General features: G+C 38.1%; 2 protein-coding genes across 2 annotated transcripts in view; one reads left to right on the forward strand and one right to left on the reverse strand.

Annotated features, from left to right (window-relative positions):
* Positions 1-1,908, forward strand: part of CBG23996 — a gene marked incomplete at both ends in the record, with an annotated part of 2,369 nt that extends 461 nt beyond the window's left edge. Inside the window, 5 exons of the mRNA XM_045235782.1 lie at positions 266-419; positions 463-595; positions 637-820; positions 1,598-1,756; positions 1,807-1,908. Coding sequence (XP_045091228.1) covers positions 266-419; positions 463-595; positions 637-820; positions 1,598-1,756; positions 1,807-1,908 — 732 coding nt within the window. The remainder of the gene's footprint in view (positions 1-265; positions 420-462; positions 596-636; positions 821-1,597; positions 1,757-1,806) is intronic.
* Positions 1,909-3,250: 1,342 nt separating this feature from the next.
* On the reverse strand, positions 3,251-23,990 carry Cbr-mbk-2 (the record flags this gene model as incomplete). The annotated part of the gene is made up of 13 exons (XM_045235783.1): positions 3,251-3,313; positions 3,404-3,979; positions 4,027-4,152; positions 4,206-4,469; positions 4,516-4,831; positions 5,288-5,465; positions 11,593-11,752; positions 11,808-12,025; positions 18,762-18,978; positions 19,482-19,687; positions 22,775-22,778; positions 23,822-23,869; positions 23,919-23,990. 13 exons carry the CDS (start codon positions 23,988-23,990, stop codon positions 3,251-3,253), a joined length of 2,448 nt encoding a protein of 815 aa, XP_045091229.1.
* Positions 23,991-27,049: the final 3,059 nt, after the last annotated feature.

A 27,049-nucleotide genomic window follows, 5' to 3' on the forward strand; every position in this document is an offset into this window, starting at 1 on the left:
ATAATCATTTCCCGAACAGCAGCCGACATTTTCTCTTCTGTCTTGATTGCTGCCGCATCTCTTTTTGCCAATTCCTATTCAGGTTCGTTTTTTTTCTTCCACATATCATATTTAAACCAATTTTCAGCTTCCTATATGGTGCTAGCTCTTTTTCTGTACATTTGCACTTTTGGTGTCATTCAGTTGACATCTTCTCATATTGCTGTTATTATTTTAAGACAGGTGAGCAATACCTCTTTATTGTTCTGAAACAAATCTTTTTAAGATAAGTGTGACTCGTCCATATGGCTTCCAATCCATTTGTAGTATCCGTCGGTTATCACTTGTAGTTGGTTTCACTTGGTGTCTATCTATTATGTATGCTGCTGCTTATGCTCCAATGACTACAGTAATCGTGGATGCGTCTAAAGAGGACACAGGTAGTATATTCAGTAAATGACACATAATATTTAATTTTTTCAGTTTGCCCATATCATAACTGCCAACGTCCTCTAATCATAACAGCTATTACGATAATCGTAATTTCAATGTTCACTGTCCTTGGATCATATGGAATAGTTGTTGCTAAAATGGCTCAAATTGCTCATAGTGAAAAGTGGGTTTCTATTAATTTCAGCGAGAATAAATAATTTTTAGAATGCACAATGAGCCAGAAATGACAAGAAAACGAATGCAAAAATTCTTCAAATTCGGCGGACATTTGGCTCTTTACACTCTCATTGTCTCATTGATTTTCGTTGGTTCTCTTTTCATCCTTCACAATGCCGAAGATTATCATCGAATCAATCGAATGATCGCAATCAACTGTGATGTTTATGATGTAGGTTTCTTTGAGAAATACTTTCTTGAAAAATTAACCCAAATGTTAATCCAAATGCAAAAACACGGAGCTTGGTAATAGAAATGCCAGCGGCCGTAGCCAAAGGTCTGACAGCGACAACTACCGTAACCTAATAACGTTTCTACTTTTTGAGTTTTTCCCAGAGATGTCCTGATTCCTGATTCCGGATTCCGTGAAAAATATTTTTGCCCGGTTTCCGGAAATCGTTCATTTGTTCGGATTCCGAGAAAATTTTTTATTCCGGATTTTTCAGAAAATGTGTTAATCTGCATAAATTCTCTGCCGTTTGAACTGTAGCGACTGAAAATGCGAAGATAAAGCACAAATGTGTTTTTTACATTTTTTGCTGCCCATCGGAGATCTCAAAATTCCGGATTCCGGATTCCGTGCTTTTTTTTCATTCCGGATTCCGTGAAGTTTTTATTTGTCCGGATTCCGCGAAAATTATTTTATTCCGGATTCCGTTTCTCAAGAAAGTCATTCCGGACATCTCTGGTTTTTCCTCGATTTCCGTCTGTTTCGGAAAATAAAAATCGTTGTCGGTTTCGGTACTTGCCGATGTAGGTTACGGTAGTTGCCACAGCTCACAAGGTTTCCAAGGGCATGGTCAGAAATCGCGCCCCACCGAACGTGAGATTGCAGCGCGATTTCTGACAAGGTTTTTTTGAACCCTGTGACAGGATCTTTTGTACCTGTATGATATCATTAATCGAAAATTTAATCCTTAATTACCATAAAAATACAATTTTTGTTCAGTACCTAAATATAAAACTTCGTCTTGAAACGATTGCTGGAGGTGCTGTCCTCTTGTGGTGTGTCAGGATTATTTTCGACGTCGTTATCACTTTTCTCGCGGAGATTCGACTGTTACCATGGCTTCGATTGGATAATCTTCAGTCGTTGGATAATAACCGGGTAATTTTTTTAAATTCTTTTAATTTTCTTAAACAAAGTTGTTTTTTCAGATTGTTTCTGTTCGACATGGATTGGGATGGCAGAAAGGATGTGTCAACTGTCCTGTTTTCAATATAGAAAATCGTCTTCATCCTTTGGATTTCAAAAACTGAATCGTTCAAGATTTGGTTCGACTACCGCTATTCGTCTGTTCTCTCTTTGTTTTGCCATTTATCCGTCTTTCCCAGCTGTATATGTTTGAAAAATAAATAAATTCAATTTTCTGAGCTTTTATTCTCGGTAGGCGGTAGCGGCTTCTCTGTTTTAAGTGAAGCGATTTCAGACAAAAATCGCAGGGAGCATGAAAATCAATTGCAACTAAGAAGAAGAGTAGTTTCATATAAAGGGAAATGGGTTCCAGGGGGAGAGACAAGATGGGAGGAAAAGACATGTCTGTTTTTAACGAAGAGTGGTGTGGGTTTTTTTTTTGTGAAAAGTGGATAAGAATGCCGACGAAAATTTCGTACACTTTGGAAGCGTATTATCACCGTAACGACAACAATATATCAAACAATAGCTAAAAATAAAATGGAAAGAATTGCAAGGAAAGTAGGGGGAACTTTTAGTGGATGGGAGAGAGATTGTGCAGTCAAGGGTGAGACAGTGACTGATCAGAATGCGACCTGCACATCTATGACGACAAGAATCGTATATATACAAAAGTTGTCATGATTGAAATGAGACACTGTCTATCCTGGGAAAAAATGAACAAAAAACAAGGCAAAAATAAGAATTGATTTCCGCGGAATCAAAAATGTTCGAAAGCGCTCAGACACGAGAATCTTCAGAAAGTAGGTTAGTTATAAATCGTGGGGTGATGTGATTCTTGAACTATAAATTAAGGTTGGGAAAAGAAAATATATAGGGTGAGGAGACAAATGGGAAAGATAAAAAAGACTCTAAAGTACAACTAGAATGTCGTATTCCTAGTCTTCTAGAAATTTCTAGAAAAAGGAATAAAACATAAGACAGGAAAAAATGCATTCAAGAAAGATAGGAAATAAAAAGAAATCCCGCTGATTGGAGAAACAAGAGCATGAAAGAGACAGGAAAGGGAAAATACAGAAATACTCGGTCCGGATGTCGAACCGAGAAGGCTGCTGAGTTGGCTGATGCAAAATGGAACCGTATTGACACTTGTAAAATGGTTATTATGCGCAGAGTGGAGACGAGACGTTGACAAGCAGACGATTCACTGAAAAAAATCGACTAAGAATAAAAAAAATAGGTGAATAGGAGTATTTAGCAGGGATCAGTCAGTATAAATTCTTTTCTAATTGCACGCCACACGTTTATTATTCCCGATTAGTCTTGTTTTAGTGTTCACATAATTTAGGTATAAATGATAAGGATACCAGTGAATAGAAAGGGGCTGGAAGCGGAGAAAAAATTGCAAGAGGCTGTGATGTAGCACTCACACGGATACTTACAATCTCCGATTCATCAGCACTCTTTTCAAAACTTTTTCCGCATCAAAATATTGGCATTCGAGTCAATGTTTGGCAAATCCGCTTTTTTCTACAATTGTTTCACACCTTATTTAGAATATTCAATTATTTTCGAATGGAAATCTATTTTTGCAAAAACAGAACAAGAACAAAAACCTACATCGTGATCTGCGAGTCCTCCCATTGAATCCATACCATCTCTTGGTGGATTCGGTAACCTGCGACGGAGCCATTTGTGCTTCAAAGCTTGAGCTGGAGTCATTCGAGTCTCTGGATCCCAGTCGAGACACCGTTTCAGGAAATCGACAAACAACTCGTCTCCCATGTTCTTCAATGCCGTCGACCATGATCGCGATTCTGGTGGTCCACGCATCTTTCCTCTCTTCGACCTGGCGCCAGCGAGTACGACAGACCCGTCTGGCATTGATGTCGCTGTACAGTATCGTGGGTATCCTTTCGAAGTAATGAAAGTGCGTGCACGTTTCGCTGTTTCCAAACTTTTCGGTGGTGGCATTCCGAGCAACTCGATGATAAGAGCTAGTTGATCATTCTCATCCTCTCCTGGCAACAATGGGTATCCGGTGAGAAGTTCAGCAAGTATACATCCAAGAGACCACATATCAATGGGCATTCCGTATTTGGTTCCAAGAATCACTTCTGGAGCTCTGTAGAAGCGTGATTGAATGTAGGTGTATATGCGTTGATCGTCGAAACATGAAGATCCAAAATCGATGACCTAGAATGATAATGTAAAATCCAGAAGACCATCGCTTTGTTTTTTACCTTAATTCCACTTCTTCCTTGCTGCTTCAAAAGCACATTTTCTGGTTTCAAATCACAATGTATCAATCTGTTCTTTTGTAGAAGATCCAGACACAAGAGCATAGAGTAAGCGAATTTTCTCACAAGCTGGAAGAAAAAAACATTATCGTATATACAAATAGTGATTCGTATTTGCTTACCATCAGTGAGAATCCTTGGAACTTGTTTCTCTTTATCAACTCGTAAAGGTTGATACTGAGGAGCTCAAACGTAATGCACTTGTGATTTCGGAAATTGAAGTAGTCGAGCATATGAATAATATTGTGCGTTCCATCAGAATCTTGTCGTCGAAGATGATCCAATATTCTGATTTCTTCGTCGGCTTGACGATGGAAACGCTTCTCATTGCGTACTAACTTCAATGCCACATATTGCTGATATTTATGATCGAATGCTTTGATAACCTAGAACATTTCTGAGTTTTTTATGAAATGGTAATAAAATACCAACCTGTCCAAAGGAGCCTTTTCCAATTACTTTGAGAACTTCGTAACGATAGGCAATGTGATCATGAACGACAAGTTGATATGACCCATTTTCATCATCATATCCACCATTATTAGCTCCTCCGATCACTCCTGGCTGTTTCTTCGCGTGTGATCCAACAAAGAAAACCCGCGTGTAGTTGTAAATCTCGTTTTTCTCGTACGGTACTAATTTTGCACCGAACGTCTGTACAGCATCTTCCGGTCGGAATCCTGAGTTGGATCCAGAGTTCGAATTATGTCCACCTTGACTGCCTCCAGATGAGGAAGTGTGTGATCGGCTGAAAAAATGAGATTGGGTAAAAAGGGATGACACTTTAAAAAAAGTTTCTTTGTTTAGTTACTGATAAGAGCTATGACGTAATCATATTCTCGTGCAAAGAGCATTGTAATGCCATTCAAACAAAAAAAGTACATTGTTCGAATCATGCCAATTGGTTTTCTGTTTTACGAGTTCGAAAAGGAAGAATCGCGTGCTAGTTGAAAATAACAACGAGAGTGACACTTTCAGTTATTACATTCAGCTGATTATATTCTAACCCGCCAATTTTGGAAAAATGCAGACAACCAATTTCGACATTCAAAATGCCGTCATGAATTTTTGTCGTTGTTCGAAAACAAGTGTCTCGGGTGAAAAGAGAATTTTCCGGATCGATGAGTCAATGAGAACACATCCAGTTCCTCTCTACTTTCGCAATACTTGCGCTTTTCGGTCTATCTATTACAATTTTTCCCACCTTAAACTCTCATTGCTTGGACTCTTTGGGATTTTGGTGTGCATCATGGAATCGTGTGTTGAAGCAGTATTGAGTGTGGAGTGCGATGCTGACAAATGTTTATTGGGCCCACCGATCGACTGCGTCATTAGACTTCCAGATCCTCCCGATCCAACGCCAGATGACGAATTGGACGAGCCTGTAATACGGTTTGATTGGTATAAGCGAAAGTTTGACAACGAAAAATCATAGTTCAGGATGACATCATTCATGCCAATTTTATTCAACACTGGGATATCTGGTCATTCGAAAGGGGTAATCTGCACCGGAAACGCTGTTTGTTTTTTTGTCCCTTACCTCTGTACCCCAGTCGAATACCCGATGTAGACGGCTCAAAAAGTGTCATTCTAGCGGCCAAGTAACACACACACTCTAGTCACTCAAACTTCCTGTACGGGACTAAGAGCCAGCTAGATGAGGGTGTGAAGGATCCTATAGAAAACATTAGTATTACGAAGAGCAATTTCAAAGAAAAATGAAAAAGGTATTATAAGAAGAGAAAAAGGATTTAACGAAATGAACGACTGGGAGGAACAGAAAGAACACTACTACAATGCCAATTATTTTGGTCAACTCTGTCGGGACGCGAGCGGCTCTTCCGCGCAGCTGGTTGAAGCATTGCGCGTGCAAATATACACGCACTCTGTGTAATCATCCATGGGGAGAAGCAACTTTTCTCGATGAAAACTCTCCGACGAAAACGACACGTATTGGCGTCATCTCGGAACATCTTGAACGAGATGCAACCGGTCACGTCTCGACACAGAAAACAAAAGAAATCATTGGCAGAATCACTGTCAAAAAAGCAAACTATTAGCACTTGGCAGACAGACGTAATAAGAAGTCGCAACTCCGTACTTTTCTCGAGTGAATCTTACGAGGAGCTGAGAAATCGCGAGAGCAGAGCGTGTTACTACTGCAACGTTGTGCGTTCAATTGTCCTCTTGGCCACTTGAAGCTGCACCAAAGTATAGGAGGGTTAAAAGAGACTCACTTTTATTATTTCTATGTTTTTTTGTTCACCACCTAGGACAGAAGGCCAGACCAAACGGCCTTGGTGTTAAGAAGAGAAGGACGCGTAAGACGCTTTGAAAAAAGGTGTCAATCATGTATTTTACCTAGAGGTTTTCAATGCTTAATAACTTTTCTACTTCTCCATACATCACAAAAGTGTCAGTGCCATTTCTATTAATAAGGAAACATGGTCAGAATAAAAAATATGCACGATGATGTAGAAAAAATCAGATCTTAATTTCGTAAAACGGAGATCTTAATTTCGTAAAACGAATTACTATTAAGTGAGAAATGAAATAAACGAAAAACTGGGTTGACTGCCAATTGGCGAGAAGTCAATCGGTAGCCGTTTCCTACATCCGCTGGGTGTGACTGCTAAGGGTGTCGATGCGGTTGTTGAGGCCCGCATCGTTGAGATGCTGGACCGTCAGGAGACGTAGACAAAAGAAGACAACAGCCCTACGAAGAGAAAAGACCAGCCGGCGGCAAATGCGGTCCATTTCGTAGTACGCGTCGACGGGTCCTAGATGAGGACACCAGAAGACGCAGACACAGCGGGAGAAGAAGCGAGAGATTGGCGATTCAAACGACACAAAGGTGCAGAATAAAACTGGCAGAAGAAACGAGAGAAGAGATGCAGAAAGAAGAAGAACAACAACAAAAAGAAGAGGAAGGAGGGAAGCGGACACTCGCGCGGACCCGAGACTATTGTTCGTATTTGCCGGGTGGGGTCAAACCACTCTCATTGCCCCACCATCATTGGTGATGGCAATGGTACGAGCCAGTGCAAAAGACCAGATGGCCGGTCATGTATTTGCTTGACGGGTTCAGATTATCGTCCTCGTAGCGCACGCGAAATAAGGAGCAGATTGAAACTGCAGATGTCCAGATTTCATGAAATTTATGAGTCTCTCTTTCCTTTTTGGAGGACGAATGCATAAAAATCAACGATTCGATTTCCGTCTACATCGTTCGTTTCCTACTACGTTCAGACATAAATGATCAGCGATAACGATGCTTCACAGACAATAATCTCATATTCTGCGAATTCTCACAAGAAAGTGGTCCATATGCGGCAAATAAATACTAACACCTATCGTACATTTATTTTTCGTTCAGCGGAAATGGAGACGAGCGCAGCGGCATTTCGGTGTCGAATTTCGCGTTTTGTGGCCTTCACCCCGGGATCTTTCTTTCTCTCTCACTCATTCTAGGGATAACAGCCATTATACTAATTACCACACGGACTTTTCAAAGTGAAGGATATTGGGAACAACGATAAAGCGTAAAATCAGATATAGAGAAAATAAAAATTGGGTCGGAATACAATTAAACAATTTTTTCTTCGAAAATCATTGAGAATTTTCGCGGGAATGTGAGATAAAAGGTATTTGGGGAGTTGAGAAAATGTTTCATTCGCGGCGAAATAAGAAGAATGCACCGAATGCAGTCGAAACGACGAGCAAATGCAGACATTCAACAAAAATAATAATTTCAGCAAATCTTTTGCAGTGTTTCGAAACAAGTTTGCTAAATATCAAACAAAAAACTTGTCATACCGAAGACTGTGCTCAAAATGTTGTTATCAAAATGGTCATTGTTCTAATTATTCTGATAACCACTATAAACCGAATCGTACAGCGGCTTTGCGACAAGCAAAAAAAAAAGAACAAAAAATTGAATTGAAAAGGGAGGGAAGATAATAAAGTTTCATTCATTCCATCCGGAAATCGATACGAATGTATGCTGTTCTCAAATAATAAGAACGGTGTGAAACAGAAACATGACTAATGTACCGGTCGTCACTTTTCTTTGCGACCTCCTTCCATGGGAAACACCTAATTAAACAGAACAGAAGAGCAAGACAGAGTAGAGATGGAAAAAGGGATAAAGAAACGAGTAGACACACAAAAAATCCAAAGAGTAGTAGCATCAAAACTGAGCGTTCACTTTCCTAGTAATTCGGTGCCCTTTATGAAATGGGCGGGAGCGTGTGTCCTCTGTTGTCCTTGAACAGATTGAGGGACAAATTGGATAGAAACGTGCTTATTATTCACTCAATCAGGATGACCTACATGGAATACAAAACGAGGACATTCTTCTTAGATTGAAAGAAGGCTTTTTTATTGTCGTTGACTGAATCTCCACGTGGAGTTTCCATTACTCGGCTGGGAAATATAGGACACTAATCGAGTTGAGAGGATGGCTCATAGGGAGGTTCTGCAAAGCACGCATGCGCGAATTAATTAAGACTAGACGGGGAAAAGAAGAGGAAGGAGAAAATGTTATGAACCATTTTTTCGAGACTAGACTATGAACGACTACCAAAAAATATATGAAAAATATTAGCTGTAAACATGAAAATAAAAGGATTACTGTAGAATAAAACTGTCCTTTCAAGACGAGAATTAAAAAAAGGGAAAAGTAAAATCAAGAATACAGGAAGACTCAAAATATTTTAAGATGTTTAAAAAAGTGAGTGAGGTACGGTTCCAGCAATCTTTTTACTACTATCAAACAGAACTGACTCACATCTGGGGTTTGCCTACGCAAATAATGATTTCTTCATCACTTCTCTCACTCTCCTGAGAAGATTTGTGATTCAAATTTTTGCCTACGCAATATTAAAATTGTCTCAGTGTTTTACATTGTTACCTAGAAGTATAATCGAAATTTTAATCAAGATTTAGTAGCTGGATTATCCAAAAATTCAGTTTTAAAAATTTCCTTAATTCTCGAATTCTTGTTGACATACCAATGTGTGTTCATGAATTTGAGTCAGGTGCTTAGCGACGTCGCTGAATCAAATTCAGAGTTTGGAACCGTGCCAACTTTTTTTAATTTGCGAAATATCAAAATTGTTTTATTTATACATTCGAACCACCGAGTATTGATATTTACATAATTCTGATATTTCTGTTTACATATGATGTTTTTATTCCTCTCTCTCTCTCTCTCTCTCTCTCTCTCTCTCTCTCTCTATTTTTCCAAAAGCCTGTTCCTATTTTTTTATTTTCCTAGGGGGTGGATGTAAACAAAAAAAAGCAATAGTTCAAAAAAACATACCTTCATAAGAGTAAAATCGGTGAAACGGAATAGCGAACATGGCCCACAAACAACAATAACCCAAATAGAGAAAATTGACTAGCTGCAGAGGCAGCAGGGGTCTTTTGTTTTTTTTTAAATAGACGAGAAAGAATGGAGTATACGTGTACAGGTGGAACCCTTGCCGTCTTCTATCGACTGTATACTGATAGCAATCGACTAGAACCAGTCAAGTTTCAGGCGGCTTGAGCATTCGAAAGTTGTTCTTTAGTTGCAGAAAAAGAGAGTTTAGAAATTGGAGAGAATCTAGAGAATTCTATCAAGTGCTTGTCGTTTTCATGTGGCTCTGTCGCGGGGAGTTTTACTGCTTTTCAGTTTCAACGAAACGACAAAAAGTGACCATCGTTCAGATCACTTGAGTTCATATTGTTCTTTAATTAAGTCATCTCAAATCTACAACATCATGAGTTGCACCACGCAAAAAACAGAAATCGGCCAAGCGAAGAAATTATCTCAAGGTTGTGACCGATAATACGCATGCTGCTCCACATGTGCTCTTCATGTGGTTGCCGTTAAACATAGTACAGAATAATAAAAAAATCGAAAAATCGTACTAGTGGCTCTAGAACAATAAAAACGCAAAATGTGAAAAAGTTTAGATTTCAACGAAATTCCAATTTTTGAATTTTCGATAAACTACATTTTTTGGGTCTCAGATAATTCTTGTTGAAGAAAGTCTCCATTTTGGAAAAGAGAAGGAAAACAAAACAAACCTCGTAATTCGAAGAGGCTGGAATACATGGAAGTAAGTAGGAAAGGACCAAAAAAATAAGACGAAGCGGTTCTCCGAAAGCGCCGTCAAAATACGATAATCGAATTCATCCGGAGGGAGAAACCAGAAGCGGTCGGGGTGGAGCGAGAGAGCTCAATATCCTTTCCTTCCTCTATCAGCCGATACGTGAGCCTATGTAGCAGTAGTGAGGAAAAAGGAGACAGAGAAAAAAGGAGGAAAAAAAGAGAAGGCGTGTCATATATACGAAAAAAAGTAGAAGGCGTCTAACGGAGACTCAGACACAACTAGAAGGATGGATGCTCAAACGGAGAAGCTGTCATCCAAAGCCACCCACATACAAGGAAGACTAGGCAAATGGACCAGTGTCTTCTTTCGTCCTGCTCTTTTCCAATCAAACTTGTGAGCGGGGAAGTAAGAAACGTAGGAAAAGAAGAATGAGAAGAAGAAAAAGGAAGTATGTAAAAAAACGACGACGAAGAAACAGAACAGAAGTCGATGGAAAACGACGGGAAATGCACCGATTATACATACTCTTTCTCTCGTTTTTTTTCTTTTTCTTCTTCTTTTCATTCAGTTCCATTCAAAATTTCCTAATAGCTGCAGTTGGCAGCTAAACAGAATCTATCTGTTCTTCGTTTTAAAAGGAAGTTAGCGGTGATGGACACAGAGGCCGAACAACAAAAAAGGAAATCTGTCATTAAATATATATCCAGAGAAATAACAATAATAACAGTAGTGGGCCAATGTTCTCTTCTATTTCAAAAGAGTCACTTGCACTTTGTCACTCTAAATGATAGATGAAGGGGAGATATTGCCCAGAGAGCTCAGTGAGTTCAGTGTGCATTCGAAATGAGTCGTCAAAAGAACAACTTCCTATGACAGAGCACATCAAAGGACATTCTAGAGAGAACCGTGTGACTTTCAACTAAGTGCCAATCAATCCAAAAAGTTTAGTTTAGCAAATTCAATTTGAAAAAGCTGTTGTGTAGAGAGAGAGAAAGAGTCTCCAAAAGCGGCGCGCGACCTTTTTATTCATCTTTTGTTTGCAGTAGAACAGAACACTGATCCTATATAAATTCTCTTTTCCTTCTTTTGGTGAGTTCCCTCTTGGTATATTTTTTTGCTCCAACTATATCATCTTTCTGTTTTTCGTTGTTGCCTCTCTAGACCTCCCCAAGTATGCTCATTTAGCGCCGCCGCCACCAAAATCCGATTCTTTCTGGTCGTCTCAGGTGGAACGGAGGAAGAAAACAAGATCAGAAAAATAAGAAGAAGAAGAAGGGAACGTCCGGTATAAATAGAGATATTATAGGCTTCTTGTTCTGAACACCTTCAGATATCAGAATCCCAGTGTTCAAAAACAAACTGACATGATTTTTTTTTTCAAAAATTTAAAATAAGAGAAAAGACTCACCATTGGAAGAACTGGTTCCAACACTGGGAAGTGCTCCTGTAGTTGCTTGTGCAGCTACCGAGTCTCGTACTGGCGCTAACACGTCAATCATCGTTTTGGATGCGCGTAGAGGTGTGACAATGTTCGTCGAGTTCCCTGGAGCGCGGATTGTTCCAAAAAACTGCAAAAAGTATGAATTCATGTTTTGAAACTAGAAGAAATATCAGTTTACTTACCGCCTGGGTCTGGTGACTATTGATGTGTTGTTGACGTGGCAAGGATTGCTGATAAGCGTAGTTCGATCGAACGGCTTGCTGACCAAGAAGTTGAGAACTTGAAGACTGTGGATTTGAGTAAAGTGATGACGATGTCTGTTGAAGTGGAGCCAAGTGTTGTTGAGATCCACCAAGACGACGTTGCTGTTGAGCTTGTCCACTTGGAAACTCGTAAGATCCTGTAAATAAGTCCAATTAGCAATAGAATGGTGTTTATTTGGTTGGTGGGAAGAAGAAAACACAAATACATATATATTGATAAGAAGTGTAAGAGACCAAGTGATCTTAAACCAATATATGAAAAAGGTATGAATGAATGTCGTGGGGACTAATGAATAATTAATGGGAGAACTCTGCTGACGCAGCTAGGAAAAGAAAGTTTTTTTTTGAGCAATGGGCCGACGACTTCTCGAATTTTGGAATTTCGGATGGCTGAATATCCAAGAAAATATCAAAAATTCAGGAATGAGAAATAAGAATTTTCGAAATAGAAGTCAGTCATGAGATGACATGAAAAATAGGAATGAAAAGAATGAAAAGACTAAAAGAGAGAAGACTGAAAATATTGGGGAAAGTACTATATGGACGTGAATTGAAGTGCGGAAGGGAAGAATGCTGCAAACTGGCAATGAGCAAAAGCTCGCGCCCGTCGCCCAACTGACCGGAAAAACAAACACGGTATTGGTCCAGGAAGGAGTCTCTCCTGGAACTGCTGCGAGTGATGCGTGAGCTACCGCGTGCCGCCCCGGGTGTCGCGTGTGCTGCTAGGGAGGCGGCTCTCCAAATACGGAGCACTAGGGGATGATGATGGAAAGAATCGACAAAAAAAGGGAAAACAGAACACCACAGTCGAACCGTATTCCGGTTTCCCCTGCTGAGAGTGCGGAAGGATTTGTACTCAATGCGCAGAGACGCTCGACGTTTGACGCGCCCCGGAAAGCCGAGCAAACCGATTGGAGAGGGGCTCGGAACAGCTGGCGCCGCCGCTGGCCGCTGGCCGAATGACGAACGATTTGCAAACCGATTGACGTATTTGGGTGGCACAGGTCAGACGAAAAGAAAAACCACGGAAATCAGCAAGTCAAACAATAGGAAAGGATAATGATAAGATCCCTGGATGCATCTTCAAAACGTTGAGGATTAAGAGAAAAAGAGGAGAAAGTAGTGCAACTATTCGTTAGCCTAGTATAAGTCTCTTCATGTCAAACATCTTCTTAGTGAAATGTGTCCTTGAAAATTGAAATTAGATCTTGTGATACGGATGTTGTTGTGATATCCAAAACAACATGATTTCAGATTGTATGAACTACCGTAATCTCGTCTAGACTTCTTCCATTGTAAATATTTCCAGAATATGAATTCATAAAGATAAATTTGAATTGTGACGGATGGGTGAGAGGAGAGAAGAACTCCATCTTCATCATTGCCACACACGCACCTGACGACTTTTGCTCCACCGAACTCACTGATGTGAAAAAGAGAAGAAGAGCAGAGAAAAGCTGACCAACAGGTGACCCTACTTCTCTGGGATACACAAACCTTGATCTGTCACAAAATTGCGTGCTCAAAGATGTTCCATGGAAACGTCCGTCCACAGACTGACAACAAAATTTCATATTCAATTTTTAGTGAAACAAAGAGCAATGTTCTACTATGTCGGTTTTTTGTTGCAGGGTTCCCTAATTCAATTTGATTCAACCAGCTACAACCGAGGAGCCGAACAGAAGAAGAAAAAAACAAAACAGCTCATTGCAAACAGATCGAAACAGTAGGCAAACAAGCTTTTGGAGCCTGACGCCGAGCGATTGAATGGACAGTGGGCAGTTTACGTGAGTGCTTTCGTCATCCACGCCAAGAAGAACGACGAGGGGTACTGTTTACATTCGCACAACGAAAATGGGCAAAAGGAATTGGAGTTTACAAAAGTGTAGACGACGGGCGCGGAAGAGACGCGCTTTGCCGCGTGTGTATGCTCCAGGGCTTGGAGATCACAAAACGAAAAAAGAGGAGAAAAACGCTGAAGAGAAGTGTACTTTTTAGGCCCGGGCAAGTTTTAGTTTGTCGAGGTGAGAAAAAAACGAGTTGAAGCATAAAAAGAAGAAGAATAAAAAGAAGTAGTGGAAAAAAACACATTTCAGGAGAAGCGCGAAGAAGAAGAGGCACACCCTTTTAGTCAGAAGACTTCCAGGTGGAAAAAATATGGGGAAAGGAAATTAAGATTAGGCTTGATGGGATTATCGTCGTTACGCTTGCTCTCTCTCACTGACTCCCACGAAAAAGTGAGGGAAAAAAGATACAATTACGTATGTAGAAGAAGAAACTGACGTGGCAAACAGAAGGCGTCGATGATTTTGAATTCGGTTCCGTCGGAGATTAGCCACCACAAAAGATCACGGAATGTCAGATAGCTTATAAATGTTTTTTTGGGATTTTCATGGGATTTCCAAAATCCAAATACGAGGTCAAATGTAAGAGTATAATAGAAACGAGCTCATATGGATTTAGCAGGAATGGCTTAAATTCGAAAAAACTTTAGAAGACTAAAGTAAAATAGCTTTAGTAGTCGTCGGTAACTAGGTGACAGTGAGAATGCAGGCAAAAATTGTCATGGCGATGTGATGAGACACGTCGTTGACGCCTTCTGGTCTTCCCTTCTCTCTTTTTCTCGAGACAGCCATGTCGACCGTAAAGAATTATATTTTTCTCTTCTTGTTTTTTTTCAGATCGAGACCCAAAGTATTTTAGATGGAAGAAGACAGCAGAAGAACTGGTACTGCAGCTGCTGACATAAAAAAATGTCGTTCCTCTTTTCCGTCATTTTCTTAACGTTTTTTGGAATGCCCTCCGAACGGGGGAGTATCTTGACCGATTTCAAGAGGTTTTCGTATTTCAACTAGGCCAAAGATCCGTCTAGTCAAATAAAAGTTTAGGGTCATATGATTATAGCATCAAGCTAAAAACGTCCAAAAGGAAAATCAGGAAATAATAAATCGGGCGAGGTTCATCATTTTTGCAGATAAGCCTCGTGAGCCCCGATGGAGGGCAGATGAAGAGGCAAAATAAAAAAAGTTAATCCGTCTTCGATTTGGCACGTATTATAGGGTGTTCTGTGAATGAATTGGACACAAATGTGGACGACGACAAGGAAATGGATACGAAAATGGGGATGATGAGTCAAAGTCTTGAATCTGGAAATGGGGAATACAAAAAAGAGGAAAGAGAGGCATTATCAAAAATCGAACTGGAAAGTAAGCTAAGTAATGGTGGCATGAGCAAAAAAGTTCGGGTAGAAACTAGACACAAGCCCTAATTACACGAACATCATACGGATGTTGTTGACACAAGAAAAAAAGTGACGTGGCACTTTCTACATGCTTCTTCTTCTTGTTCGGCTTCTCGGTTTCAGTATCATCACACGTACCGTATTCCCTTTAATAGAAGCCCACCCAAACCGTCAACTTTGAGATCAATTATCTCGATTCCTGTGAAAGATATCAAAAAGTTGTCAACTGACAAAAAACTTCTAATGTTATGATAAACAATTTATCAGTTGACAAATTGCTGATATCTTTTACAAAATTTGAGAAAATTGAGCTCAAAGTTTACGGTTTGGGTGGGTTTCTATTAGAGGTAAGTGTCGGAAATTCAAAAAATCAGGTGATTCTATGTTTAAAGAAAAATTCCAGATTTTTTTCGAATCGAAACTGGAAAGGAAATCAACTGGAATAATCTCTAAAGAATTTTATTTTCACTTAACACCAGAAGGACTGTATGTTCTGGAAGAATTTATGAAAAGAAACAAAGTTTTCTGAAAACCTTGAACTGTGAATCATTGTTGGAAATTTCTGGACGAGACTCAGAAGTTTATATAATTTGTTTTGTATAGAAATCAAAATTATTTTCTCTCTCTCTCTCTCCCTCTCTCTCTCTCTCTCTCTCTCTCTCTCTCTCTCTCTCTCTCTTTCTCTTTCTCTTTCTATTGGCAAATTTAAAAATAAACGAATCCGACGATTCAAGCCTGTGGGGTTCATCCTGATAACATGGGGTTCTTATTTGGACGGCTCTAAAAAATATTGCCAGAAGATTTTGAAAACATGTTACCAGATGAATAAGGAATTAAAAAAAGGAAGAAGTTAAGAAATATAAGAAAGAGATAAAATAGGAAGAATAAACTATAGAAACGTCGTAAAGAGTGTCGAAGTCGTGGTGAGTGTTTATGCAAAAACAAACAGAAATATGGGGTGAAGGAAAGAAAGAGAGAATAGGGGAGCTCCGCGGGGAAAAATATAAATTGGCTCATGAAGGACTGGAGAAGTGTATCAGACACGGGAGGGCAAAAGTACTATATAGATGGGGGGGGGGGTACATTACGTTTTCAAAAATAAATTATGATTTTCAGTATAGGTTATAGGAGCAAGAGAATGGCAACATTGGTATAGAAATGAAATATGATTCGACTACTTTTTGAAAAGTTCCGAATACAAACAAAATGGCTTGACGGAGTGTGTGAATGAATAGAGTACAAACTTCTTCTTTTTGTTCTCGTCCCGATGAAGATTTCCGGTTTTTTTCTAGTAATCAAGAAAAGATTATGAATATTTTGTTAGAGTGGTAATATAATACTAGAGGTGGTGGGAGGAAAATATTCGAGAGAATCTTAAGATTAGTATGAAATCAACAAATTTGGCTTCCATGAGAATGTATGAGAATAACAACTTTTCAGAAAGAGCATAAAAGTTATATATAAGTCAATTTCACCTGATTACACTTCTATATACGTCAGAGAAAACTTTGTAGTTCTCTCTATTCAAACATTTTTATGAAGTGTGCGTTATAGAATTTTCAGCTGCTAGTTAGTTTTCAAAACCAAAAATAGATGTATATCAGACTATGATAATTTCCAAACGGAAATTCCTCTGGGGAATAGGGGATAATCTCACCAGAAAAAGAGGAGAGAAAACTAAAAGATAGAAAAAAGCTATAAGATTTAAATGAAGCCAAATAAATTCCGAAAAAGAAGGAAGATTCTTCTTTTTCTTTTTCATCGACTTCTTCTATTTCATTTTTCCTCCCGAGAGAGGCCTTCCTATACTACTACTATAGTGTTCTTTTCCGACCGACGCGATGCCTGGCGGCCCAGGAGGCCATTCAGAAGATAAAAAAACGCCATTGGTCTATTGAAAGTCGGTGTTGAAAGGACAGCGAAAGGACGAAAAAGAAAAAGCTGTGAAAATGATTGTGATGATGAGCGTGAGAAGAAGAAGCAGAAGAGGAATTTGAAAAGAAGAGGTGACACAACCAACAAAAAATGCGTGAAGTTGTAAGACCTTGAAGCAGAAGAAGAAGGAGAAAATAAGGACGAAAAGAAATCAGATTTGCATTCGGAAGAAGTAGAACAAAACTCCGTGTGTCCCGTAGACGCCGGAAAAGGAAAGCGTGTGTGTGCTCTTTCCCCGAAGAGAGCAAAATCTTGTCTCGAAAAGAAAAGAGGGTAATTGGAGGTAATGCAAAAAGGAGAAGACAAATAATGCAATGAAAAACTGATATCTTGGCTGTGGATCTGCAAAGGATGGCTCTAGAAATTAGGAAGACATTGAGAAAAAGGAGGGGAAATATATGCAAGAACTCTCTGACGTAAAAGACTAAACTTCAGAGGAATGGGGAAGAAAAAAGTCAAAATCTATAAACACCGTAAAACCTGTATCAGAAGAGCCGGCCCTATTTTTTGTTCCAAGGTACATCCGGGGGCCCTTCTATTACAGGGGCCTAATGAAAAATCGATTTCACCAAATTGAGCAGGTTTTTCTGCAAAAAATTTCAACAAGTTTCTAAGAAATTTCGGATTTTTCAGAATACGTTTTAGTATGAAAATTGAAAACTTACCAAAATTTTTTAATGTCCAGCATCACATTGTAAAGGGGGCCTTCTAATACAGGTTTTACGGTAATCAAATTTTCAACTTTGAGAATTTTAAGAACTTATTTTGATGAAAATTCAAGCGCAGAGTATTATGAATTCGAAATCAGTTCTCACAGAAATTTTGGAATGTGAAAAAATACTGATTTTTTAATGATATTGAAAGACAATTGATACAAATTCCTCGAAATTCTTCGATTCAGAGAATTTATGTAAAAAAAAAGAAGGAAATAGTTACAAGAAATGTGGTCTAGAAATGGGTTTCCTTTTTCCAAAAAGTGCAAGAGTCCTTTTCTTTTTTCGAAGAAAACTTGAAATTCTTTCGTAGAACAAGAAGAAAGGAAGAAGAATGAATAGGAAGATTTGAAGATTTACAAGAAGAAAGAAATCTCTAAATGAGCAAAACTCGTAGATTAATATAAAACGACTTCTTTGCCGCCGAAAATTGGCTTTATTTGGCATTTGAAACGAGAGAAAATGACCACAAGAGAGGAGCTTCTGTGGACAACGAATAAGAAGAAGAAGAAGATATAAATAAAAAATAAAACTGAATAATCGATTACCGCACATGTGTAGCTTTCTCTCTTCCATTTCTTTTTCAACTACTTTATGTATATGTGTTCGGAAAAAGTGGATACGTACTAGTAGCAGAATAAAAGAAAGAGAAAGAGAGAAAGTGCTAGCCTGCTTGGTTTCCAAAGTAGAAGAGGAAAATTGGAATTTCCGTCGTTACTTTTCTCCACACATCGACGTGTAGATTCTGTCGCGTAAGTGGTCAGAAACCGAGTTCGACAAAATTTTCTTCGTTTTGCTCGGCGACTTGAAGCCCTTTTCTCGCAGAAAAAAACAAGAAAGAATTACACTGATCAGAAAAAGAACGCCTACTGATTTTCAGATACAAAAAGAAAATGATAAGTGACGTCTGAGAGAGAAGGAAATTAGAGTGAGAGAATGAAATCAACGACGAAATAAAAATAGAAACTCCAAAAAAAAACTAACCGTTGTCGAAGGATGATGTGTGAATGTAGTTGACGAGGTGTGGATTGGCGGATGAGTTTATAACTGGAGGAGATATATCTCGAATTGCTTGCTTCAAATCACGCGAATAGGTACCTAATGGCCCGTGGAGATTGCTCGTTGAGGAGTTTGTCGAAGATGGTTGATGATAACTTCGTGTGAGAGTGTTGCCTGATCCAAGTGCCGGATTACGGTGACCCTGTAATATTCCTTTGTAAATAATAACGATAGATGGCTGATATGTATATCGGGACAAATTTAACCAATGTAGAAAATTTGATTCGAAAATTTCTTTCTAAACTTTTCTGCATTTTTTCCTCAATTGTATTTTCTTTCATGTTCCGCCCTAATTCAGATTTACATGTAATTTTTTTCAGAACTAAATGTACTTTAAGAATTTTTATCTTATCAAAATTGTTGCCATGTTATGTATTTTCCTATAATTAATACGGAAAAATTCAAAGAAAAATTCCGATATTCCCGTAAACCTCCATTGAAAGAGAAAATTTTGCTGAAAAAGTTGGCGAATAGGGATGAGGATTTGAAATTCCGCGCAGTGAAAAACCTAGTCCATGGGATCTCGGATATTTTATGAATTTTTCCGAAGGGACGTTCTAAAAATTCGTAACATTATGAACATTTTAATGCGAAATTTTCAAACAATTTCAGTCGGAGTCCCTCTTTATTAAAAAAAAGACTAACCTGTGCAAGACTGTTACTGCTTGCTGAGTGTGGTGATCCTCCTATGAGAGTTGGTGGTAATGAGTTGTGTGAATGATAAACTGGATGATGATGGTTGGAGCTTGAAGAAGAAGCTCCAGAAAAAGATGACGGCGCGCGGCGAAAGACGCCGATTGTGGAATCTGAGGTAGATAGAGCTGCCGGACGAGTGTAGTTGATGTTGGACACTCACTGAAATAAAATAATTAAATTTACAGGGACTCGAATTAGGTCAAAATTTCAAATGGGCGTTGTAAATATTGAAATGTTTCATAGAAGAGTATTAGGGTCAAAAATTTATGTTTACAAATCTATTGGCCTAGAAAATTAAAGTTCTTCTTTCTATAGCCACCTTAGTATTTTGATACCCCAGACTGAAAAACAAGGGAGAACATAATTACACTCTCAAAATCAGAATCTAATACAAATTTTTGTCTGAAAAACATGAAATCGTAAAAAAACCTCCGACTACTGCCATCTACGAGGGAGAGTGAGTCTGTAAATCTAGAAAACAACAAAAAACAACTAATACGATTTTTTATGAACTAAAAACCGCGAGACACAGTATCAAAGAACTTTTAGGATGTGGAAGAAGAGATAGAAAATATATGTGTCAGTTCGAGAAAAAGAATTGGGTTGAAAAAAAATCTTATCAAAAACGAGATAATCATCTTCGAATAGGCCTTCTCGGCCGTTTTTTTCTGTTTTTTTTATCTCTATCAATCAATGTATTCAGAATTGAGAATAGACAGTGTAAAGTACATCATGCATCAGCTGATTTTGGAAGATCTATTAATTTTAAAAATGAAAAACTATAAATTGAAAAATAGGGTCGATTTGTGTGTGAACACTCTCTCCACTCACACCTAATTCATTCTCACTTTCTTCATACATTATTAGCCATGCAAAAAGGGAGAGAACCAAAAGTGAAAAGAGAGAGAAAAGCAGGCGAACGTCGTTGCCGCCTAATCTATTCATTTTCCCTCTCTTTTCTATAAATCAATTGCCATCATCCTCATTGCCCATTTTATTAATAGGTACGTTTGCCTTCTGTTTTCCCTCCTCCTCCTGCCGACGACGACGCCTCGTTTTCACTTTCGAAACATTTGAAACACACAGAAATCTCTCTTTTTATTCAGTATTAGGAGGAAGACGCAGATGCAGAAACGAATTATACTATATCTACAGGTATAGTGTCAATTTGAAGTTTCATTGGGAGGAATAAACTATCTTGCCACTATTTGAACAACAGGATTTTAAAAGGATTGTTGAGTCGTACTTTTAAAACTTAGTTCTAGACTCTTGATTTCAAAATACATTTGAATATCGAACCTAATTCGTTTGAAACACCTGTTTTGCTAATTGACATATTAACATTGAATCGGAGAAAATGGTGGGATAATTTGTTGAGAATCATAAAGATTTCCCTAATACCGTATTTTCACTAATAGAAGCCCACTCAAACCGTCAACTTTGAGCTCTCTTGCCTCGATTCCTTGGAAAGATATCAAAATATTGTCAACTGATGAAATATTAATGACATTATGATAAATAATATATCAGTTGACAAAATTTTGCTATCTTGCAGAGGAATCGAGATATTTGAGCTCAAAGTTGAGGGCTCTGGAGAGCTTCTATTAGAAAAAAATACGGTATAGAAAAAATCTCAAAGGAAATATAAAGATCTTCTTTGGCTGAAATATCATAAAATGAGCTTATGGATCAGACTAACATGGATCATCTTCCACCCCCAACATATCTTGTTTTCCTAGGTTTGCTTTTTGAATAAATATTTTATCAGTTCTAGAACACTTGATTTTTGATTCTCAGCTAGAAATTAGATACGCTAAGGATGTTTCTAATTTCTAGCTTTTATCGAATGACCTTCTTACGATACATCCCGACAGTATCCTTCATTTCTTAAGTTACACAATCCAATTTACAAAGATCTTATCCCTCTTGCCATTTTTCTCGAATTTTCCTATCTTGATTTTGCCTTACTAAGGAAACTGCATACCTCGTAAGATTCTGAAGACTTGGAAGTTTGTTAGAAAACGTTGAAATATTAGAATCAGTCAGAGAGTTCTTCATTTTGAAGAAAAACGAGGATGAAATGAGCTTGAGAGCTCGACTTAAGAGTAGGAGGCGTTTCTTTCAGAAAAATGAGAACTAGATGAGAGAAATGAAGAGGGTGAGACATGGAAGAATTGTGTTCAAAACTACATTAACAGACGGTTTTATGTAGTCGTTAGTACAAAATCTCGCTGGTGTCAGGGGCTCAAGAAATTTTGGACAAAACACAAAGAGAATTGAGAATTCGTTAGAGATCAGTGTACAAACACAAAACGAACTGTAATGACATGAGAAGATTGTGTGTTAGATTGGGAGGAAAAAACTCTTAACGACTGTAGGGAAAGAATAGAAAATGGGGAATCCCTTTTAGAGGCAAACCGGGTTTTTTACGAGTTGTTTCCATGCCTTTGCCTCTCGGGGGGTTTCATTGCGAATCTATTTGTCTCTCCTGTCCGACCACAAGGTCCTCAAGGTATTGAGAAAATACCAAATTAATGATTGTAATTAAGAAATAAAAAGTGGAAGAAGAGGCCGAGAAAAGTGGAGTGGTATCAGCCATATCTGAAGGTTAAGGTTTTTTTGGTGAAGAGGAAAAATGGGGGAAGACTGATATCAAGACAAAGATCGGGGAACAGTTTTTGAAAATGATCAAAAAAGGGAATTAATTGATCCTCTGTTCGGGTATCTCCCAACAATGACTCATCAAAAATTCTAGACTTTAAGGTATATGTAGAAAGAATTCCTAGATAAAACGAAATACCATAAAACCTGTAATAAAAGAGTCCTCAAACTTTTAACTTGAGATATTGAGCTCAAACTTGACAGTGTGAGGGGCTTTCCATTACAGATTTCACAGAAGGTTTGACAAAACTTGGAAATAACTTTTAAAGTTTTAGTAATCAACTATAGGAGTTTTCACAGAAAAATCAGACTACATTTTTTCACAAAAAGGTCACACACCGTATTCCCTCTAATAGAAGTCCACAATCCGTCAATTTTTAGCTTGATTATCTAGAATCCTTTGAAAGATATCAAAAATTTGTCAGCTGATAAAACATTGGTGATATTTTGACAAATAATTTATCAGGTTACAAATTTTCGATATCTTACACTGAAATCGGGATAATTATGGTGAAATTTTTACGGTTAGGTGAGCGTCTATTATAGGAAATACGGTAGTTATCACAGTATACACATTATACTTTTCTGAATGTTTGAATCATACGCTAGTTTATTCTCACAGATGGTTGAAAAAGTGTACTCCGAAGAACAATCAGAAGACATTTAGAAATTGGATAGGGCCATAAAAGAAGTCGTCGAAAGGGAGTCATCGAAGTCAAATTTCTTCCAATTTTCTTGAAGAATCTTAACGATGAGAAAATGACGTGGTTGAACTCAAAGGAGATGATTCCATTCGAAATCTTCTCTTTTCTTCTTTTCTTCTGGCACCAATCATTTCAAGGGGAACACTGATTGACTTTCGAGCATTTTACACTTTCTATCTCTTGTTTAAATTGTGTTGCATTCAGTGAAAACGAGAAGAACAAGAGATATGATGAAAAATAATTGATATTTTGGAAAGAGCAATTTGATTGTATAAAACTAAATGGAGGAAAAAAACTATTGACTGTATAGTGAAATCGCGTTTTGTATACTTTTTAGGTACTCAATAAGTGGTCATTGAGAAGAGAATTCCGATGAGAAAGAACACTTCTTGATTCTCGATTAAACTGTTCATTTTTTCTAGTACCATCTTCATTCAATTTTCCTTTTATTTACTAGTTTTCATTGATACCGTAATCTGCATTATCCAAATTTTTTACAACATTTTGACCCTAACAAGTTCCATCCTTCTTCTTTTTCTTCCATAAAAAATGATGCAAAAACATGTTCCGGTTTTGCTAATTAGCGGGAATTATTGGGAAGAACAACAATTACTTTACAGCAAGAAATTGGAACCTGGGGGTCTAAATATGAGGATCACTAAAAAAAGAACCAAGGGACCGCCCATAGAAAGTGTAAAGTTTAATGGGAGCCATATGGGAGGTAAGAGTTTCAATATGTTGACGAATATAAATGATCGTTTCTGGAGAACATGAACTTTAAAAAGCCTACACAAAAGTGGAATAAAATCCTATCTGACTCTCAACCACTTTCAAAGATTCTAGTTTCGCAATAGCCTCTCATCCACAAAATGACGATAACTTTTATCTCAAATTTCAAAAAAGTAACACAACTCACTGAGAAACTGATCGTCCTTGTGCATCCAGACTCATTACACTTCGGTCTCTTTGACCCTGAAACAATAATTTTTAGAGTTTTTTGAAACTGAACTTTCCATCCAACCTGTTGTGTGACATCAATCGGTTGCTGTCCATAACTTCGGCTGTTACGTGTAAATGAGGCAAGAGCAGCCATGATTAACAACTACTCTAGACTGCAAGTTTGAAGAGAGACCTGAAATTTGAAAAAAGGGTAAAGTAGGTAATTGATGGGTAATCGGATCAAATAACCATGGCAGAAGACGTTTATACTTGTTATCAGGAAACACAGCACCGAACGTGGGGACAAGTTGGAGCAGAAGATAAGAGGAAGGAAATCGGGTGAAAAGGAAAAAAGAAAGAAAAAGAGAGAGAAATAGTCCGTCTTCTTCTTGTTTTCCTTTCATTTTTTTGCAGAGAAACTTCTTGTGAGAAAAATGTCGTGTTGCGGCGGATCGAAAACATTGTAAAAGAGCAAGAGACCCAGAGAACGAGCAACAAACTTTTTTGAATGGTACGAGGGGAACGATGATAAATTGATAGGGATGCAATGTGTTATGGGGGAGAAGAGGAAACCCCATAGAGTCAAATAGTAAAAGAATCAAAGAAGAAGAAGAATAACGGTCTGGAGAGTGGGCAAACATATGATGCAGAGGAGTTGTATATTGATAACACGATAGCTAGACTTTTATGCACTTTTAAAGTTCTCCTCGTATTCCAATTTACGATAGTTTGGTCACGAGAGCAGAGAATCAGCTAGCACCAAAAAAGATAGAATGGACACAGGTCAAATCGTATCAGTTACAGGTAGAAATTTGATCTAAAGAAGAAGATAGAGAGAAGAGAAAAAAGTTCTTTTGATTTTTATGTACTTCAGAGAGTAAACTAGAGAGAAATTTTGTATTTTCTAAATGGTGAAAATGCTCTGAATCAGCTTTTCTGAAATCTGGGAACATCTGTACATCAACCAGTTTCCCAAGAAGCTTTCAGAGAAAATTTAATTTCCTATATCAGGTGATAATCCGGAAAAAAACCCTCTCAAAAATGTACGTTCTAATCGATTTTATGAATTTTTTCCTGAATTTTGTTTTAAAACTTTGTTTCAATTGACAAAACTTGTACCTCCCCACAGGGTTTCAAAAGTCCTAATCAGAAATCGCGCCCCAGCGAACGTGAGCTTGTGGCTTCCTTTTTTCGTCGGCTGAGTATCAAATGTAAAACGATGAGCGAAAAAGCTCGCGGTGGTCAAAAACATACAAAATCCACTTGAAATTTTAAAGTTTCGTTCGACCTAAAAGTTATCTGGAGCGCGATTTCTGGCCAGTGCTTTTGGAACCCTGTGAACCTCCCCTTTTTCACCAAAGCCAAGAAAATCTTTGTTTGTCTCGCAGAGCATAATCGAAGACTAGAAATTAATGAGATGCGATTTGATTTTTGATATAAGATTCCGACTTAAATATCAAATGAACAACCGGAAACTGAGAAAAAAAACACTGAATCGGATTTCCGGATAACGCTAAAACTGGAACTAGACATTTCCAGCAGAAAAAAAATCTCTCCTAATTTTTTAAACACTATAAAAACCGTTACTTAAATCTGAGGATAATCTTTCAAATCATAATAAATGCTCATAGGGACAATCTTGAAGATCTAGAAGAAACTTCAGGAACAGAAAAATTCACTGATCCCTCTTGTAAACCAGAAAAAAGCGGAAGGATTCCAAAATATGTTGACTAGAAATTTAAAGAAAAAAAGGAAAAGAAAAAGAGGAGCGGGAGAGCGAGAAAGTGTGAAAGATTCATGGTGTAGGCCTGGGTTGTGGTTTCGGAACGAAAAGAGAGGCGTATCTCTTCTGGAATAAAAAATAGATATCGTACGATTGGTAAAATGATAATGGGTGAAAAAGTGCATTCGGGGTCATAGTCAATTGGGCGTGTATGAGCAGAGAGAAGGACGAAAAACACTGTTTGGAAGAAGAAGAAGAAGGATGAGAGGTACAAAAGTTCTGGGCGATTATTATCGAATGAGGAGGAAAAGAAGGAAAAAGGAGGGAAGGGTGTATCTGATGGTGCAAAGAAATAGAGAGACAGACGGCACGGCATTTACGGCTATTTGGACGGTGTGATTTATTAGGCACATGGAGACAGGAAAACCGATTCGCTAAGGAACACCAGAATAGGAAGAAGAAGGTTCCGATCAAAACTACTTTCATTAGGATGTAAATTTGAATTGACAGGTAGGAGAAGATCTATTGGTTTTGAAATTACAAGCCCTGTGAGCTCGCCGGCCTGCTTGGTGTCAAATCGATTTTAATTTGCCTCCATCAGTGAAACCTTCCGTTTCAGAGTTCTACGCCGCTGGCCGTGGCCGAAGATCTCATAAAGACAATTACCGTAACCGAACAGTTTGAAATTTTCGATTTGTTTGGGGAAAAATACAGAAAAATCGACGAAAATCAGTAAAAAACATGAATACAAATTCTGAAAATACAAACATTTTTAGGTTACTGTAGTTGTTGTTGTGGGACCATCGGTCATGGCCACCGGGTGTTTTTATTCCACAGCTCCGAATTTTTGTATCGGATTATGAGCTTTGGAAGCTTAACTTTTATTGGGAAAATACCAAAAACAATTCAATCTAAATCTAATTCCTATTACCAAAAATGAAAATTTTGAAAACCACCAGAAGAAGCAAAAAAAACACAGTAAGAGAAATATTGTTCAGTTATGTAAATATCAAAAATGTCATCCTCCATTGTATTTCCATGGACTCTTAAACAAAAAAGAAACCATAAACAACACGGGGCTTGATTCAATGATACCGTATTCATATTCAAAAGAAATTTTATGAAAAGATATAAATGATTTGGAAGTGAGCCGCCGTCAGGGTTTGCCAATTGACCGCGCGGCTTCATCAAAGATAAACTATCCATACTGTCGTTCAGAAACAAATATGTTATTTTTGAAATCAAAAGTGAATATATTCAAGAGGGAAGAAGTGTAAAGACTGTTGAAGCATGTTCCACTTCTGATTAGGAATTTAAAAAAAAAGGGAAATACGGAAATGGCGTTTTTGGATTGGGTTTCGTTCACTCAATGAATGGTGAATTGAGGGGGGAAATGAACGAGGCAAAGACGAGGCGAAGAATCGTGTCCAAAAAATGACGGTGAAGGTCGAGTGGAGACAAGAAAATAAGAATGGAGAGGAAGGAAAATA

Source organism: Caenorhabditis briggsae (assembly GCF_000004555.2).
Source record: "Caenorhabditis briggsae complete genome, chrIV, whole genome shotgun sequence".
NCBI classification, from domain to species: domain Eukaryota; kingdom Metazoa; phylum Nematoda; class Chromadorea; order Rhabditida; family Rhabditidae; genus Caenorhabditis; species Caenorhabditis briggsae.